Raw genomic sequence first — 17,236 nt, forward strand, 5'->3', positions numbered from 1 at the left:
AGGCACCTGACAGTAGGTCAATGATGTTTATTTTGCGTGGGGTTGCCTTCTTTGATCGAGCATTGCCCTCCGTTGTGAAGCCGGTGCCATAAAATTTTCATTTGGGATCGGTGGTGATGTGACACCTTTTTCAGTAATTTGGCACGTGTAACATGGAGGAGGGCCTTATAGTATCAAAATTGTCACAATATTTAAAAAGATCTTTGAGAAAAATAGCAATTATGTGCATGTCCTTCCTTTTTGCAAATAGAATAATAAAGATAAAACCTAGATTGCAACTTGGTCCTACTGCAACTTACAACCTCACTAGAGGTGCTCTGGCCATCATTTCTGGCCAAAAACTTGACAGCATCAAGCAAGGGGAAGAGAGCCTCACCATGGAGATTAAAAAAAACTCAATTGAACCAACTACTTCTTTGATATGTTGTTTCAGCAGTGGAGGTCAATGTATAATGGTAGAAGATCTGCTGATGAGCTTGCATGTCGACTTTCAAACCCGTGAAACGACATATCCCATAGGATTGTACACTGATCCAACCTCCCCATTTCTTTCACCTCCATGGCGGTGAAAAACATAGGGAGGGGGCAGGGGGATGCCCACTCCACCCTATTCCTGCACCGTCGTCACCATAACATAACTGATACCCACCAATGATAATATGTGTATGCCACCAATATCCTCCAATTATAGTTATGTTTTGGTCAAGTCGGATCCTATTATGGTGGGTTTGGCCAGGCAAATTCGACTTTTCGTGAGTGCCACGCTGTCAAAAGTCAAAATTTCTTTTTGAAGTACATTTGAAAGAAGTTTCTTTTTAAGTGTCAGAAGGCAACTTTGAGCTTAAAGCTTTCTTTCAAGTCTTTTCATTCAGATTAAGTATGTGCTGCAGTGGATATTTCATTTTTTGAGAGAAAGTGTGCTGCAGTGGATGGTTATTTGTGTTGGGCTCTACATCTTAAGAAAATTATCTATGTGAAGCATACCTGGCCAAACAGCCCGACCCGACCCGTGGTAAACGTGTCTGGCACGACACGACCCACGACGACACGACTAATAGCCAAGTTGTGCCGTGCCGGCCCACGGGCGGGAGGTCGCAGCCCAGGCACGGCCTAGCTACTAATCGGGCTGACCCACTGACACATCAGGCCCGCTAGTTCGTCTACTATTTGACACACTGCATGTTTTTGGCTTTTTTACCTGTTGGGCCATATAGAGATGTATAGAAAAAAAACGTAATCAGGCCATGCCGTGCCGGCCCGCGTGCTCAGGCTAGCAGCCCAAGCACGGCCCAGGGCGTGCCGCGTGCCGGGCCCGGCCTGTTTAGCCCGTGCCGTGCCTGTCCTGTTGGCGGGCCTTGTCGGCATGCTTACGGGCCAGCCTGGTTAGCCCGGCCCATTTGGCCAGCTATAGTGTGAAGACATGGGCCGTGTGGATCGCTGGGCTTGGTCAGGCCTGGTTTCGGACTGGGCAGAATCTGCCGATCCGTCCGGGACTCCGCCTCGCCGCTTCTAGGGGTCACACAGCGACGGCGGCGAAGGAGGGGTCGGTCTCCGCCGTCCGTCCGCGAAGCGCAGGCGTACGCCACGGCGACTCTGTCGCGCGCGCTTTCGCGCGTATGTGTGGAGCCAATTTCAACTCTTAGCTCGAAATGGCGAGAAACCTAGAGCCCAAGCCGGAGCCGGACGAGCTCCGCCGCGCCGCCCTGCCGGGCTTTGGGCCCCGGGAGCACCTCCTTCCGCAGCCTCCGGTACCTCCCTCCGGTCTCCGCCGCACAGTCGTAGAATATCATGGCCGAGCGATGCATTTGGATTTGGTACATGGTAGTTGACTAGTTTTGTCTTAGACTGGTGCGCGCCATTGACTTCAGCAATTTGGTTGATGCGTACAAAGAGCATTTTGATAGATGCTTACAAAAAGAATCTGCCCTTTTGTCATGCCGCCACCCTTATTCTATGGTTGTTCAACGATCAACATTCGTTGTGTCGTTTGTGATGCTGTTTTCATAGCTATAACCTGACTTTGTTGCATCCACTCCAAGTCTACATCTGAGCATATTATCATATAATAGCACTAGCCAGTAAAGGTTTGGTACGAGTCCGTCCCTCGGTTTAATTTGCGGGACTATGGAATAATCTCTATCCCTTTGTTTCACAAGCTGAAATTTGTGAGAAGTAGCTTGTGCAGTTGAACTTGTGTTGACTTCAGTGAATTTAGTCCTAGAGAATTCTGAAGACATTAGTTCAAACCTACCTAGATGTATTATATTATGATGAAGGGTTAGTTGTGGTGCCATTTTTCAAGTGCTTACGTTTTAGCCCAGTCTAAATTGTTCAAAGAAGATTGCTGTCGCTATCACCTGCGATTATAATCTGCATCTTTTTATTTATTTATTTTAAACATCCATTACTTCATGCTGAGTTGTGGCAATCAGGCGTTATGACTTTTTGGCTGCTGATGGTATCGACTGCTATCCTCTATTAATCTAGGGAAAATTGGAACCATGCAACAGCAAAGCTATCACTTTTGAATTGCTGTGACCTGAGTATGACATTCCACTGCAACATCCAATGGCATACCTCATAACAGCATACTTTGGAGGGGCATGCTTACCAATTCCAATTTCCCATTAATCTACGCTATATAGTTTTCAGCGATAAGGATGGCATTGTCATTAGGTTCTTTTGGGTTAGCTTGCCAAACCTACCTATCACCTAACTTTGTTCCTATTAAGAACTTCATACTTCTTGCTTGCAGAAATATTTCATTCCATCACCAAGACTGTCACTCATTGATTGTGTCCTTCTTTTATGTGGATAGCATCATCAACAGTCCTTTCCTGTGATAAATAAGTGCAGTATTAAAAGGGGTCACATAGTGCACCCATTTTGCTGGGTCTTCTATATCTGCATTCTTCTGTCGTAGAATGTGCTTCAGAGGAGATACAGCGGGTGCTGTTCTGGCGAAATAGGAGGCAAAGCCGCTCATTCTATAACTCCTCTACAGTCCACACAGAGTCACAGTGCTCAAATCTCTTGGGTGTTATGGATACAGGTAAGGTTCTTTATTATAGCTGTAATCTTCATTCGTTTGTTTGGGGAGATTATTCGTTTGGAGGCTTTGTGGAGGGACATGGCAGTAAGTGCTCCTGGGGAGAACATATTATCCTTTTGTCAAGAAGATTTCTGTTCTCGGAGTAATCAAATTATGCTTTGCCTCCCTAAGGATTACAATTTCATGGTTTTTAGGTGTCTTTTGTGATCGATATACTTCAGACAGAAAAGGCTGTTGCCTTTACATCTCTAGTTTAGTCAGTTAGAAAAATAGTCACGCTGTAAGAGGACTAGAGGAGCGCCAGATGGTAATGCCAAAAATAAATACAGGTCTACTCTGAGTAATCGTTGGGTAGCTTAAGCCTTCTACTTATGCCCTTACAATGATTTTGGTTGTTCTGTAAAATCTTCGATCTTCAGGAAAATTCTATGCATCTGCTCCAATATGTCACACTGTTTTTTTATAGCATGTAATTATCTCCCATATCTGAGCGACAATTTGCATTGTTGTTGTCTGCTTCTGTTTGGATATGCAGTCATGTTGATAGTACCCACTGCCGATTTTAGCCAAGAGGACTCCATGGCGTCTAGCAAGGCCATAATGGAGCGTCAAACAGCTCGCAGGGCCCCAACCAATATGACACAGATACTGGAATCTCTATTTGCCAGTGTCAACCTTGCTAAAGACCTCACTGTAAGGTGTAGAGGAAGAGCGCTGCAACTCACAGATGATGAGATGCAAAGCATAGCACATGACCTGGAGAGTGTCATTCAGAACATATGTGATCATCTTGGCAGGATACCAGCATCAGCACTTGGCAGCAATGCTAACACTGACGTGGCAATGAAGTCAAACTCAAGGAGGGGCTACACCGATGTTGCTATGTCCATGAATGCAGTGACCGACATGCCCAATAGGAGGTCTGTCTACGAGAGTGACATGCCGAGGCTGGTGGACTTTCTGCAGGGAATGTACCATGAATCACATGAATTTGGCGGGCAGACGTTTAACTCTCTCCCAGAGGTCACGGAATATGTTGAGCCTCTGTATGATGGATTCTTCTGTCCACTGACGAAAGAGGTGATGACTGATCCTGTGATGACAGAGGGCGGTGTGACATATGACAGGAGAGCCATAGAGGAGCATTTTGAGAGGTATGCGGACAGTTTGGAACCTGTCTGCTGCCCTGTCACAAAAGCTCCATTGCAGAGTAAGGCAGTGATGAGTAATGCTTCCCTGAAGAGTGTGATTGCAGAATGGGGAATGAGGAATGAGGCAATGCGGATTAGAGTTGCGCGAACTGCGCTCTCTTTGTCGACTACTGAGGCTATGGTGCTCGAGGCCATACATGAGCTGAAATCGCTGGCCAAGCTGAGGGGGAAGAACAAGGAGCTGATGCATAAAATTGGTGTCACCAAGGTCCTATCACGTTTGTTGGACAACCACAATGAACAGATTCGGCTTGACACATTGGAGCTTTTGTCCTTGTTAGTTAAGGATGAAGAAGGAAGGGTAAGAAGGAACTTTTTGTCCCTACATAAACTCATCTGCAATTTAGAATAGTATACACAAGTAAATAACTGATCGGCTGCTTGGCACCAAGCCTGTGCTGCATATTATAATGGAATTTTAACCAATTGCTGCATATTACAGGAAATCGTTGGAAAAACCAAGGCCATTGCCAGGACAGTTAAGCTACTGTCAAGTAGTACCATTGATGAAAGGCACGCGGCCGTCTCTTTCTTGCTGGAGCTTTCAGAGTCTCAGTTATTGCTGGAGAAAATTGGGTCAACTGCTGGAAGTATTCTGATTCTCACCACAATGAAGATTAATGATTCTGATGATCCACTTGCTGCTGAGAAATCTGGAGCAGTCCTCAAGAACCTGGAAAAGTGTCCAAAGAACATCAAGTACATGGCCGAAAGTGGCTACCTAGAACCCCTTTGGAGTCATCTTGTTGAAGGTATGCCTGAAGAAATTTCATAACTTTTTTTGGTTCATTAAAGTGTGTTTTGCTATTGTTTTCTTGCAAGTCTGATTGTATTTGAACCACCTAGATTTTCAAAAAGTATGAACCCTCTTGTCATTTAATAGTTGTTCCACTACAGCTGCACATGTTAGGATTGCCTCAACTTAACATCCCAAATAAGGGTTTTGAGACTCAGGGCCTCTTGCTCCTATAATTAATTGAACTTTAAGCTGACATGAAGATTCCAAAACAGGCCCAGAAGAGGTGCAGATGGAGATGATCAGCTACCTAAGCGAGTTGGTCCTATACCAGGAAGTCACCATTGAAATCACCGAGAGCACGTCGGGCGTCCTCATCAAGATGGTGCACAGTTGCAACACGGTGGTCCATAAGGCAGCACTCGATGTGCTGGTCCAGCTTTCCTCGCACCACCCCAACAGCAAGGTGCTCGTTGAGGCAGGTGCTGTCCTGGTCATGGTCGAGGAGCTTTTCATAAGGAAGATAGATGACGAACCCGAGAGCTACAAGGCCAAGGCTGCCACCGCCCTAGCCAACATTGTTGAGTCCGGCATTGATCCAGACACCACTGTGGTGAACAAGGAAGGCCACGTCCTCACGTCCAAGTATTGCATCTACAACTTTGTGTCCATGCTCAAGTGCTTCATACCCGACGACTTCAACCTCAGCATCATCCGCCTACTGCTTGCGCTCACCGCATTCGCCAAGCCCCTGGATGTCATGGTCTCAGTGGTCAGAGAGAACCACCGCGGCCATGCCATTGTGGAGCTCATGAGCTCCCCAATGGAGGCGCTTAGCATTGCTGCGACGAGGCTGCTCATTACCCTGTCCGCGCACATTGGCCACACCATCGCCGAGAGGCTCTGCAAGACGCAGGGGCAGCCGGGCAGGCTGGTCAAAAGCATCAGCCACGCCAGGCAAATCACCGAGCGGCATGCTGCTTCGGTGGCGCTCCTCTCAAGGCTACCGCACCGAAACATCTCGCTCAACCTTGCGCTGGTGCAGGAGGGCGCCGTGTCGGTTCTGCTGAGCGGGATAGAAGAGATGCAGAGCAGCGCAAAGAGAAGGAGCAGGTACGCGGTACAGTACATGGAGGGTCTGGTGGGCTCGCTGGTGCGGCTCACCGCGACGCTGTACAACCCGACCGTTCTGAAGGAAGCGATGGACCACAGCTTGGCCTCGGTGCTGACTGAACTCCTCGCCGGAGCTGCCGGAAGCGCCGAGGTGCAGCGGCTCGCCGCCGTGGGGCTAGAAAACCTCAGCTACCAGTCCATCAAGCTGTCGCAGATGCCGCCGGAGGAGGACCCACGGCCAAAGAAGAAGACAATGCTGAAGCGCCTAATGACCACAAGGGCGCACGGCAACAAGACCCTCCAACACCAACAACCCGTCTGCCCGGTGCACCGGGGAGTCTGTTCCACGGTGACGTCCTTCTGCCTCCTCGAGGCCGGCGCTGTCGAGGGCCTCCTTGGCAGCCTCGAGAGCGACAGCCCCCGGGTCGTCGAGGCCGCGCTGGGAGCGCTGTGCACGCTCGTCGACGACCGGGTGGACGTGGAGAGGAGCGTGTCTGCCCTCGCCGAACTGGACGCCCCGCGGCGTGTGCTGGGGGCGCTGAGGCAGCACAGGGAGAACGTGCTGTGGCAGAAGTGCTTCTGCATGGTGGACAAATTCCTGGCGCACGGCGACGACCGGTGCGTGAGGGAGGTGACCGGGGACAGGGTGCTGCCGGCGGCGCTAGTGAGTGCCTTCCACAAGGGCGACGCCGGCGCCAAGCAGGCCGCCGAGGGCATCCTCACGCGGCTGCACAGGATGCCCGACTACTCGGCGACCTATATGTCCGTGGAGATTTAGAGATTCCTTGTCATACGATACTGCCGGTGATCTATTAAAACAGAAGCATGCTGGTACTTAGGGTGTTTATTTGTTTGTCATTTCCACCATTGTGAATTTGTGAAGCTGGTTCTTGTATATACGCACATGTGAATCAAACGAGCTGCTCACTACCATGCCATCTTGTGTATGCATGCACATTGTGAGTTTTTTGTGAAGTGGGGCTGAGCTGCTCACTACCATGCCATCTTGTGTGCTAATGCATAACAAAATCACTAAAGCAGAATCCATTCTAATTACTATGGAAAATGAGCTCTTTTCTCCTTGTTTTTTTCGAAAGAATATCACTGTTTTTTCTTTTTTTGGAAAGAATATCTCACAGTTTTTTTAGGGAAATCTCACAGTTTTTTTTAGAGAATATATCACAGGTATAAGAGCGGATGGAGAGCTGGCCCAGTTAAGTCGAGCGGATGGAGAGCTGGCCCAGTTAAGTCCAAAGTCGTAAGGCCAGCCCATTTATATCTTGGACGACTCGTTCCCTCCCCATCCTGCCGATATGTACCGCAGAGGCAAACCCTCGTCTCCTCCAAACCTTGGAACCCTAGCCGCCGCCAGCGATAGCTTAGCGGAACACCTCTCAGATCTCCAGCTTTTGCTTATTTTTCGTTTGTTCATCGCGTTTGGTGGCATCTTGGCCACTTTTGAGTGCTAATTGCTAGAGCACATGCCTTTCTTTCTATTGTTTCTTGGATTTTATGGTTTTGTTATGGTTAACTCGCACCATTAGCCCCCTGCTCTGTTGAGGTTCGGAGAAGGGAAAACTGCGGGAAAAGGGTATATATGGGTGCAACATCAATCCAGTTGGACAGGGGCTATGTTACTTCTGTGGAAGGCAGCGATTTTCCTCGGGATCATTTTTTCTGTCCACATTCACCTTGTTGTTCTATAGTTTGGATTCGTTTAGTCTATTTAGATCATTTTATCGAGCACATGATAATGTTACAGTTGTTTTAGAAGCGAAATGAGTAGGCGAAATCATTTGAATTTATGCTGTTGATATTACCTACATGGTCTTCAAAGTTCTCTGATCGCTTCATGCTCAAATCTCTCATGTGTAGTTAGCTGTGTTTGTTTACCTGATTTCTGTTAGAGGTAGTAGCATAGCAATCAACACATCTGAAAATCTACTACTGTGGATACCTCTTATCCAATTAGCGCCTATCTGGATTTACCTTGGCATTTTTCTTGCAATATGTATACACTCTTTCTTTGATTTTGATGTTGCCTGAGGAAAAAAGAGCATGTTTTAAGTTTTTTGATTGCTTACTTGTGCTTACAGCCCACTTATGCAAATGGTAATATGTAGATTTACATTTTTCTTTTCCTCTTTGCAATATGTTTACACTCTTTCTTGAATCTTGATGTTGACCAAGGAAGAAAATGCATGTTTTAAGCTGCTGTAAAGCAAAATGAGGACATATGATCAGAAGTGAGAATCGTTGCACCTCTGTTTCTTTTACCCTGCTCTCTGACCATGTTTGTGGGGTATTTACATTGGTGCAAAATGAAAAGCTGTTCCTTGAAGCAGCAGCGGCCAGACAACCGTAGAGATAGATCCACAGATGAATGGCTAATCTGCTGCTTGTCTACTAATTCTATCTCACATCTCTGATGAATATTTTCCTGTATTTTAGTGTCATAGGATAGTTTCTCATTGAATAAATATCCAGTATGCAATATCTATGTTGCACCTGTGTATTGTATTGTCCTACTTTCTAGCTGTGCTAGTAGGATATAACACTGGTGCACAAAGGAAAAGCTGCTCCTCGGAGCAGCAGCGGCCAGACAACCGTAGAGATAGATCCACAGATATATGGCTAATCTGCTGCTTGTCTACTAATTCTATCTCACATTTCTGATGGTTATTTTCCTGTATTTTAGTATCATAGGATAGTTAAGCATTGCATAAATATCCAGTATTCACTGTCTATGCTGCACCTGTGTGTTGTATTGTCCTACTTTCTTGCCGTGCTAATAGGATATAACACTGGTGCAAAAAGGAAAAGCTGCTCCTTTGAGCAGCAGCGGCCAGACAACCGTAGAGATAGATCCACAGATGAATGGCTAATCTGCTACTTGTCTACTAATTCTATCTCACATTTCTGATGGTTATTTTCCTGTAATTTAGTATCATAGGATAGTTTAACATTACACAAATATCCAGTATGCATTGTCTATGTTGCACCTCTGTGCTGTTTTGTCCTACTCTCTAGCGGTGCTAGTAGGATATAACACTGGTGCAAAAAGGAAAAGCTGCTCCTTTGAGCGGCAGCGGCCAGACAACCGTAGAGATAGATCCACAGATGAATGGCTAACGTGCTGTTTGTCTACTAATTCTATCCCACATTTCTTGTCTGCAATGATTGACATGTTTGCTCTAATATGCTTGTCAAGATAGCTGTGCATTTTGTGTCAAAATGTTTGTTTATTCAAATCTATATGCTTTGTTTGTTGGTGTTTACTTTGCATTACTGCACCTGTAATTTGTACATTTCTGCTTTCTTGTTAGTTGGTGGGATTTTCATACGACAGTACTGATAACACCATCCATGAATAAATCAAAATGCAGCAGAACCATTAGATTGTCTAACGTATAGAAATTGTAACAAAATTATCGTATGTCGAGTAGTTCTGTTCTTATTATGATCGTGGGATGTTAAGCATGGTGCACAAGTGAAATGCTCCATACATCAATATATGGTCTTCAAAGTTCTCTGATTGCTTAATGTATGTTATGTTTACATCTTACGATGTCTATGTCCTTTGTTGGTGTCTATAGCTTTCCATTGTTTGATGGTGATGCTTGAGTCAAAGTTACAGTGTTTTAGTTGAAAAGCAAAATGAGGAGATTATATGATCTGAAGTATCTAATGTGGATACAACCATACATGGTCTTCAAAGTTCTCTGATTGTTTCTCATAACTCTTTTCTTCATTCTTGATGTTACCTGTGGAAGAAAATGCATGTTCCATACATGGTCTTCAAAGTTTTCTTGTTATTATTTTCTTCCTTTGTTGGTGGCAAATATCTTTTCAGTGTGTAATGGTGATATGCTTGAGTTGAAGTTTCAGTGTTTTATGCCGTTGAAAAGCAAAATGAGGAGATTATATGATCTGAAAGTATCTGGTGTTGATACAACCATACATGGTCTTCAAAGTTCTCTGATTGTTTATTGTAGCTTGTACGTACACATGTTGGTATTTGTTTCTTATTTTTTTTGTGACTATGTTTGATGTTGTATGATGATTCCTGTATAAAAATAGTGTTTTATGCCATTGAGAAGCAAAATGAGGAGGTCATAAAATCTGAAGTATCTAATGTTGATACAACCATACATGGTCTTCAAAGTTCTCTGATTGTTTCTCAAGAATTGTGCTCTTTGTAATAATTATTTGCTGCACTAGCCTTTTCAAGTAAAATGTGGTACTTTGATTTGAATTTGTAGTCAAACAAATATTAGTGTATCTCATGGCACTCTTTTACTTGGTTTTTTGTTGCTTTGCATAACTAATGGATTTGGAAGTTATCAGTTATTAAGTTATCACAAGTTAAAAAAGCTACTAACCGGTCATTTTGAATAAGTTTGCTGAGGTTCTGTGGAAGCTTGACAGAAGGGTATATGTGTTCATCATGCTGACAAGCTTGCTACATGCTGCCATTGTACTTGTTTTGAATGTCTCAATTCCCAGGCGTTAGGATGATCTTGTGATGGTTAAGACACTGAGGCAGAATGCTTAGGGCTGACACATAAAATTGTTGCTATCTTACTTTGACCTGGCATATGATTTGTCTAAATACTGTTGTGCTGTACTTTGTTGCAATGTAAACCAATCATCTCCTATTGAAAGATATTGTTTTTTATGTGATATGAGACGAACTGCATGTAAATCAATTTCTGCCATACGCTGGTGAATGGTTCCCCGGTGCATTATGCATAGCTGATTAAGTTTTATAAGTTTTTGCTTTTCCCCTAATACTGTGCCTTAAATGTTGGCCTGCATCTACCACAACAAATAAAACAGAAATAGTACTTGATTATTAAATAGCGCATCAATCTACAACATTAAATTAAACACAAATTGATTATTAAACATAACACAATCTTCATCAAACATGATCTTGTGGCTCATGGGCTAGCTAGTGGAGAAACCGTCCTCGTTCATTTGTAGCCTGGTTGTGGACGTGTATCTATTATTTAGATGAAAATAAAGTTAGCCATGACGGTGTTTCCTAAAAAAAGTAGAGTTCATCACACATATGACATGACATAGAGGTAGAACTAGTTGTTTTGTTGCTCATTCCATGTTCACCACTCCTTGATGATATCTCGTTGAAGATATTCATGAGCATCCCCATCTAGCTTCGTCCTATGAATCACCCAAGGTCAACAATGGAACCACGGTGCTTCCGCCGTTTGTTCTTCTCCATGTGAAGAACCATGAGCACCGCAATGTCCTCATCTTCCTCGAACTGACATTACTCATCCACACAACACAGTTCATCACGAACATGCTCGTATGTTGCAACAACAAAAAAAGAAAAGAAAATTACATTTTAGAAATTTCGTTGAACACTTAATGGGCGGTGAGCTCAATTTCGGTCGACATAGTTTGTAATGGCGCAAAGGGGGGGGGGGGGGGCAGGGAAAGCACTCAAATCCGGCGGCACCACATCGATATGGAGCAACAACTCGATGGTGATCACGGCGGTTGTGTGAGGGGCGTGGTGGCTGCTAATGGCCGTCAAAAGACGGCACGGTGGTGCTTCACGGATCGTATCAGGCGACGACGAGGAACAACTGAAATCGGGCGGCAACGGTCTTGTTTGCAACGAACATATCAACCAACCAACCAACGGGAATGGGCGCCAGGGCGGAATCACGACGACGAGAATTGGCTAGGGGTGGCGACGGTTAAGTTTCAACCAGGGCAACTGGGTTTGCGCACCAACCTTTTTGTTTTTCGGCGAGGAAATTTCAACCTGGGTGATTTGAGTTTTTCTGACGAGAATTGGCTAGGGGTGGCGACGGTTAAGTTTCAACCAGGGCAACTGGGTTTGCTCACCAACCTTTTCGTTTTTCGGCAAGGAAATTTCAACCTGGGTGATTTGAGTTTTTCTGACCGGGGGGGGGGGGGGGGGGGGAGGGGGGGGATTGAGTTTTTCTGGCAGACGTGCCGTGGGGAGGGGAGGCATCATATATAGATACAAGACATCTACTGGAAACATTTTTTCCTCTTCAAAGTGCCCCCCAAACGACGGTTTTTGGGTACGACAACTATTTTACATCTGTTGCAAGTCAATTTTAGAGCGAGAGACAAATGAATCGAACTCTTGATCTCTTTCATTAATGATTAGGCTTATATACAATCTGAGAGGACGCAAGAGAGGGACGCGTCCATTCCCAAACAGCGCATCGAGGGATGCGGTTGTTGCGGAGGGACAGTTAGGACAAGGGGAGATTTCCCTTCAATTAAGTGTATTAATTAAATCCTAACACTCCCCCTAATCTACTCTTGTCCATGCCATATCATCATGTTGAAAAGAGCCTCCTCCGAAAACCCTGTGGAAAAAATGTGAGGAGTATAATATGTTGCCAAAACTCCTTCAAACCTAGTGGGAAAAATAAGGAGAAAATTATGTAACATATAATGGTTATTGTCTCCTTTAACTCGATACGAGAAAACTCATAGAATCAAGAGAACAATAAATATGTCGTATATACTTTCTTAAAAACCCCAGTGGGGAAAACTGAAAGTATGACATATGATCTTATGTTGATATTACCTCATTAAAAACCTTTATGAGAACTTGTATAGTAAACTCATGAAGGGAAAAAGAGTATAATATGATGCATTGAACATGAACGATTCAGGAAGATACTCCCCCTGATTCTTGCAAATTTCGAAGCCGTCACATACCAATTCCAAGAACATATATATGGAATGTAGAAGTTGGTAGAGACTTCGTGAACAAACCAGTCATATGGTTTGACTTGCAAGATATGCAATATAGTGATATTGCTTATTATGTAATATGTTTGCATCCGGGCAACACAAGAAACATTATCGTTGAGATAATGGTTGGTGGATGTAGCCATGAGGTCTGTTTCGAAGACTCTCCGTAAGAGAGCTACCACACGTAGTAGGAACACTAAGCTTGTCTACGACCTGACATAGTGGGGATCTGATCGATATATCCAATGATATCGGTGTTCACATTTCTGTGAGACTAAAAAACCAGAACAATTTGTTTGATGCCTTGGAGATATCGAAATATATTCTTGAGTACCAACCAATTGTGTTTGGTGGATCCAATGGCATTATGGAACGTTGAGTCCCAATATCTCATTTCCATCATCTCTTGGTCTAAATAGATCTTTCTCTACGTCTAGAGAATGAACTACCATGAGAGTTATGGATGGATAAGATTTGTCCACAATGAATTTCACCAATATATTATGGATATAGACAACATAGTATACCATAATGTATGAATGAAGGTGCTCAATTTGTAGTAACGAGCGGTATTTTGGTTTACCCAAATCCTTCATTTTAAACTCCGTCATTTAGATGATTACATGTGTCGTCATTGCACACACACACACATGGATAATCATCATTGTAGGAGTAATCCTTGTGTATAAGGATCTCACTACGTCAGTTGTACCATATGTACTGACAATAACAAGTCGTATGGTGACTTACTGAATTTACACAATGTATGTTGCATTCTGTATTTTGATTCAGAATTGAGATTCCATCAGGAATCAATCATATATGTCTGAATCTAGTGATCCACATGGATATGTAATCACTACATCTATCAACTGCAAAGATAAACGATTTTGTACTGCCAATGATATAAGTTATCAGAAAGAGATTCCACCTCTGGAGAATAGTTGGGTATCTGCGTGAACCCTTGTGCTACAATACTTGCTCTTTGTTTCACCACCTCGTTGTTCTCAATTCCGTTTCCAGAAGAAAACTGGTGTAGGTATTGCTTATGAATACCTTCCCATTATTGAGCAAGATCATTTCTACCTAGATTATATCATTTGCTTGAGTTCAGTCCGAGTGTTGTTCACACTTTGCCATGGCCATGGTCTTTGGATCTGAATCATTTGAAAGGTTTTTTCAATCTAGTTGAGAAATGTATGTCGACAATTGTAGACTTCCGGTTATATGATTCTCCAGAATCTATATATCAATATATAGTTGATGGAAATATCGTTACCCATGGTGACTGCTTGCGATTTCCCAATGCGATTGAGTCGGGTATTCCGATGTCCCAGTCATTGTGTGCACTATGACCTGGATTGGTGGAGGTTTCCCGTCCACTGGGTGTATACTACCCAATAGGTGTCTGTCAACGTGAAGTTGACTTGTATTTACTGATTCACAGGCCTTGATATCCTTGCTTGCGGGAAGCTGAATCCTGATGTACTTCTGCCATACATCTCCCCTTGTTGCTATAAACAGGGAGTGGAGTGAATTATGTTGGTACCATCACTCTTTCAGGCATATTTTTACAGGATTATAGGATTGTGTGACACCTTTATAGTCAGTAAATGAATCTGACAGGTTATTTGCAATGTGATGCAAATCCTCTGAACGCATGGTTCAGATCTTTGAGTATGTGGATTTGAGGCAGAAAATGTGTTGAACATTCCACTAATTTCCTGGCATTCTTTATGGTACTTGAAATCTCCCCTTAATGCCTGGAAATGTTCCTCATTGAATCAGCATACTGGCCTTGAATAACTCCCCATGTGAGGGGCTTGAGATATTGACGGAAATACAATTATTCCTCACATAGATCCAACTATATGTTGAGGGGCCAATGATGTATGCCGGGTGGTGATATCGGTATGCAACCGAATTACCGCAGATAGGAAATACTTGGTAGATATCCACATATCAAAGATAGTGAGGAATAATATTATGCAGTTCTGTCATGAGCGTGTAAAACTGCATGACTCCAACGTAAAGTTGGTAAGTTGCAATTCCAAAATAAAGATAATGCAATAAGCTTAACTCTTTGGATAGGATTCTACCAAACCATTTTGAGTCTAGACATTAGGACAAATTGCTAAATTTCAATCCAAAAGCCATAGAGATGGCTCACAAGGAGAATTCTGCAATGTTATCCATTCAATTTGCTTGAAACCGATGTCAGGATAATGGCCAATGGTTTCGTGTGAATAAAGCACACACTTAAGACCATCATGTAGATATGTCTTTTAGAACCATGGATACCTGAGTAGTCTACTCAATGGCTGGGAAGAGCCACTTACCTCGACTTGATGCATTCAAGGAGTCTGAGTGGTTCAGCGTAGACTTTAAGGTGTGCGAGCCTTAAAATTAGCTTCCCTGTGTCACTTGTAGTGCACATAAAATCCAAATGTTATTAGAATTTAGCATCATAACAATCATAAACCAGTGGAATTGTTGATAGTTTCGGTTTCAACCCAATGTCAATGATGACCAAAGCAGGAATGCCAAGTTTGTCATGCAAAACACACTCTGGAAAACTATCTCGTACGCAACATGTGCTATGGGTTTTGTAGTATGTGTAGTGCAATGCCGATGATACATAGAGAATGTGCTTGGCATATGCGTTGCATATGGTAAAGAGAAGATATTTCTCTTTGTTGTCATCATAAGTTTCGCTATGGAAACTATTTTGACGGATACCTCTATAGTTTAGTAGGGTACAAGTTAAACCTGGGAAGCAATAAAGCATCCCGATGTTACTCGGGTACCCACAGTGATAGTAAATATGACTGGAGTTGAGCCAACAAATACCTCATCGCGTTTAGCGATTTTAAAATATCTCCTTTTTCTCAATGAGAGTGGAAACATTGGACTTCCCTGAGTATAGAGTTTGTGGTGCATATGTCCACAAGGCACATATCATTTTTCATCGGATTGACTCCCGTAGAAATCTATATATAGGCACGAAGATTCTCAATATGAAAGTCACTGTCAGATATATAGAATACATACAAATGTATTTGTACCAAAGTGCTGATACAATATATTGTGATATACAATATATGATGACAACAATACTTATGTTCTTATTAGAACATCATAAATGGACATAAATTATGTTGACCCCTCAGGAGATTGAGAGACTAGATGAAGTTTTCAAACATGTTAGTTGAGTCATATTCAACCATCATATTCTCCGTGCCCATAGGGTCCCGTCACTGCTGGTGATGTGGGGTTGAAGGTTGAAGTGAGCTCCAAACCTTTGCCCTTGAGGTATGTTGTGTCCTAGGAATTGCTGATACAGAATAACCAGATGCAGAGATCTGAATCGATATAATGCCTTATGATGTATAAGACAATATTTTTATGTTAGCAGTGTGATGCCGACCAGAGGTTAATCATGTGGTCTTGGATTGCACACACTATTCCACAAGACACAAGAGTGATCATGATGTCCATGCCCAGGTAGGGTAGTGGTGGCGATTGAGGGCGAATGCCTCAAATTCTCTAGCCATCAGTTACCAGAGATAGTTAATTTATGATTAGTAAATTGAAGACCATCATGGTAATGTTGTAAAATTAATGGATATTTCAAGAAGTTATCTTGAAACCATTAATGTGAATCTCAAATTGCTAAGCATGACACCTTGAAGATAATCTCCAAAATGAAGTAGATCTCGCAGCACTAGGGAGTATAATCTGATGAAATCAGTAGATACTCACTCATAATGCCTTATGTCATGACTTAGTAAAATGCATGGGAGTACACAATGTTGTGCAATCATAATGTCAAATTTGACAAAATGTAGGCTTAAACAGTAGTGGTGATAATCTGCAAAGCAGTAGATCTACACACTACCTCAGGATCTCAATACATCAATTTGAAGAAATCACTAAGAATTTTGCATATGTATTTGCAAGAAATTGAAAATCTCAATTGCAAATAGACGCATTAATCTCGACATGTAGCAAACATGGAGATACATACATTCCGGAATACATCGTACTCAACAGAAATACACCACTATTATAAATGAATAGTAATGATGTTGCAAACTTGATGTTCAAGTGAAAAAACTTGAATTATATACACCTCAAATTTAATGAGATGTTCTTGTATCAAGTTGCAAGATAATTCAGCATAGTGAATTAATATTTTGCGAGAAAAAGAAATTTCTCAATCGCAAATGTTGTGCGAGAAAACTTAATCTCAATCGCAAAACAATGTCGTTGTACTAGTAGGACATGTTATAGGAATTGCTAAAAAGCAAACACATTGAACATGCCACATACAATAACCACATATTTTCTGAA

General features: G+C 43.0%; 1 protein-coding gene and 8 non-coding genes across 10 annotated transcripts; all 9 read left to right on the forward strand.

Moving 5' to 3' along the window:
• The first annotated feature begins 1,435 nt into the window (after positions 1-1,435).
• Positions 1,436-10,857, forward strand: LOC147965931 (putative U-box domain-containing protein 42). 2 transcript variants are annotated; one of them, XM_087528509.1, is made up of 5 exons: positions 1,436-1,748; positions 2,756-3,052; positions 3,588-4,564; positions 4,706-5,015; positions 5,275-10,857. In XM_087528509.1, exons 2-5 carry the CDS (start codon positions 3,043-3,045, stop codon positions 6,888-6,890), a joined length of 2,913 nt encoding a protein of 970 aa, XP_087384635.1. In that variant the 5' UTR covers positions 1,436-1,748; positions 2,756-3,042; the 3' UTR covers positions 6,891-10,857. The 2 variants fall into 2 exon arrangements, with proteins under 2 accessions (XP_087384635.1, XP_087384636.1); XM_087528510.1 differs by having other exon boundaries at positions 2,819-3,052.
• On the forward strand, positions 7,885-7,962 carry LOC147965932 (small nucleolar RNA R160). The gene has a single exon (XR_015609571.1). It is a non-coding gene; the product is annotated as a small nucleolar RNA R160 (small nucleolar RNA).
• On the forward strand, positions 8,369-8,537 carry LOC147965933 (small nucleolar RNA snoR143). Its single transcript, XR_015609583.1, has one exon. It is a non-coding gene; the product is annotated as a small nucleolar RNA snoR143 (small nucleolar RNA).
• LOC147965934 (small nucleolar RNA snoR143) lies at positions 8,615-8,784 on the forward strand. Its single transcript, XR_015609581.1, has one exon. It is a non-coding gene; the product is annotated as a small nucleolar RNA snoR143 (small nucleolar RNA).
• LOC147965935 (small nucleolar RNA snoR143) lies at positions 8,862-9,031 on the forward strand. The gene has a single exon (XR_015609580.1). It is a non-coding gene; the product is annotated as a small nucleolar RNA snoR143 (small nucleolar RNA).
• Positions 9,117-9,278, forward strand: LOC147965936 (small nucleolar RNA snoR143). The gene has a single exon (XR_015609582.1). It is a non-coding gene; the product is annotated as a small nucleolar RNA snoR143 (small nucleolar RNA).
• LOC147965937 (small nucleolar RNA R160) lies at positions 9,764-9,843 on the forward strand. Its single transcript, XR_015609568.1, has one exon. It is a non-coding gene; the product is annotated as a small nucleolar RNA R160 (small nucleolar RNA).
• LOC147965938 (small nucleolar RNA R160) lies at positions 10,019-10,099 on the forward strand. The gene has a single exon (XR_015609570.1). It is a non-coding gene; the product is annotated as a small nucleolar RNA R160 (small nucleolar RNA).
• Positions 10,211-10,290, forward strand: LOC147965939 (small nucleolar RNA R160). The gene has a single exon (XR_015609569.1). It is a non-coding gene; the product is annotated as a small nucleolar RNA R160 (small nucleolar RNA).
• Positions 10,858-17,236: the final 6,379 nt, after the last annotated feature.

This window comes from Triticum urartu, chromosome 6A (assembly GCF_056163025.1).
Source record: "Triticum urartu cultivar PI428250 chromosome 6A, HENAU_Tu73, whole genome shotgun sequence".
Lineage (NCBI taxonomy): Eukaryota > Viridiplantae > Streptophyta > Magnoliopsida > Poales > Poaceae > Triticum > Triticum urartu.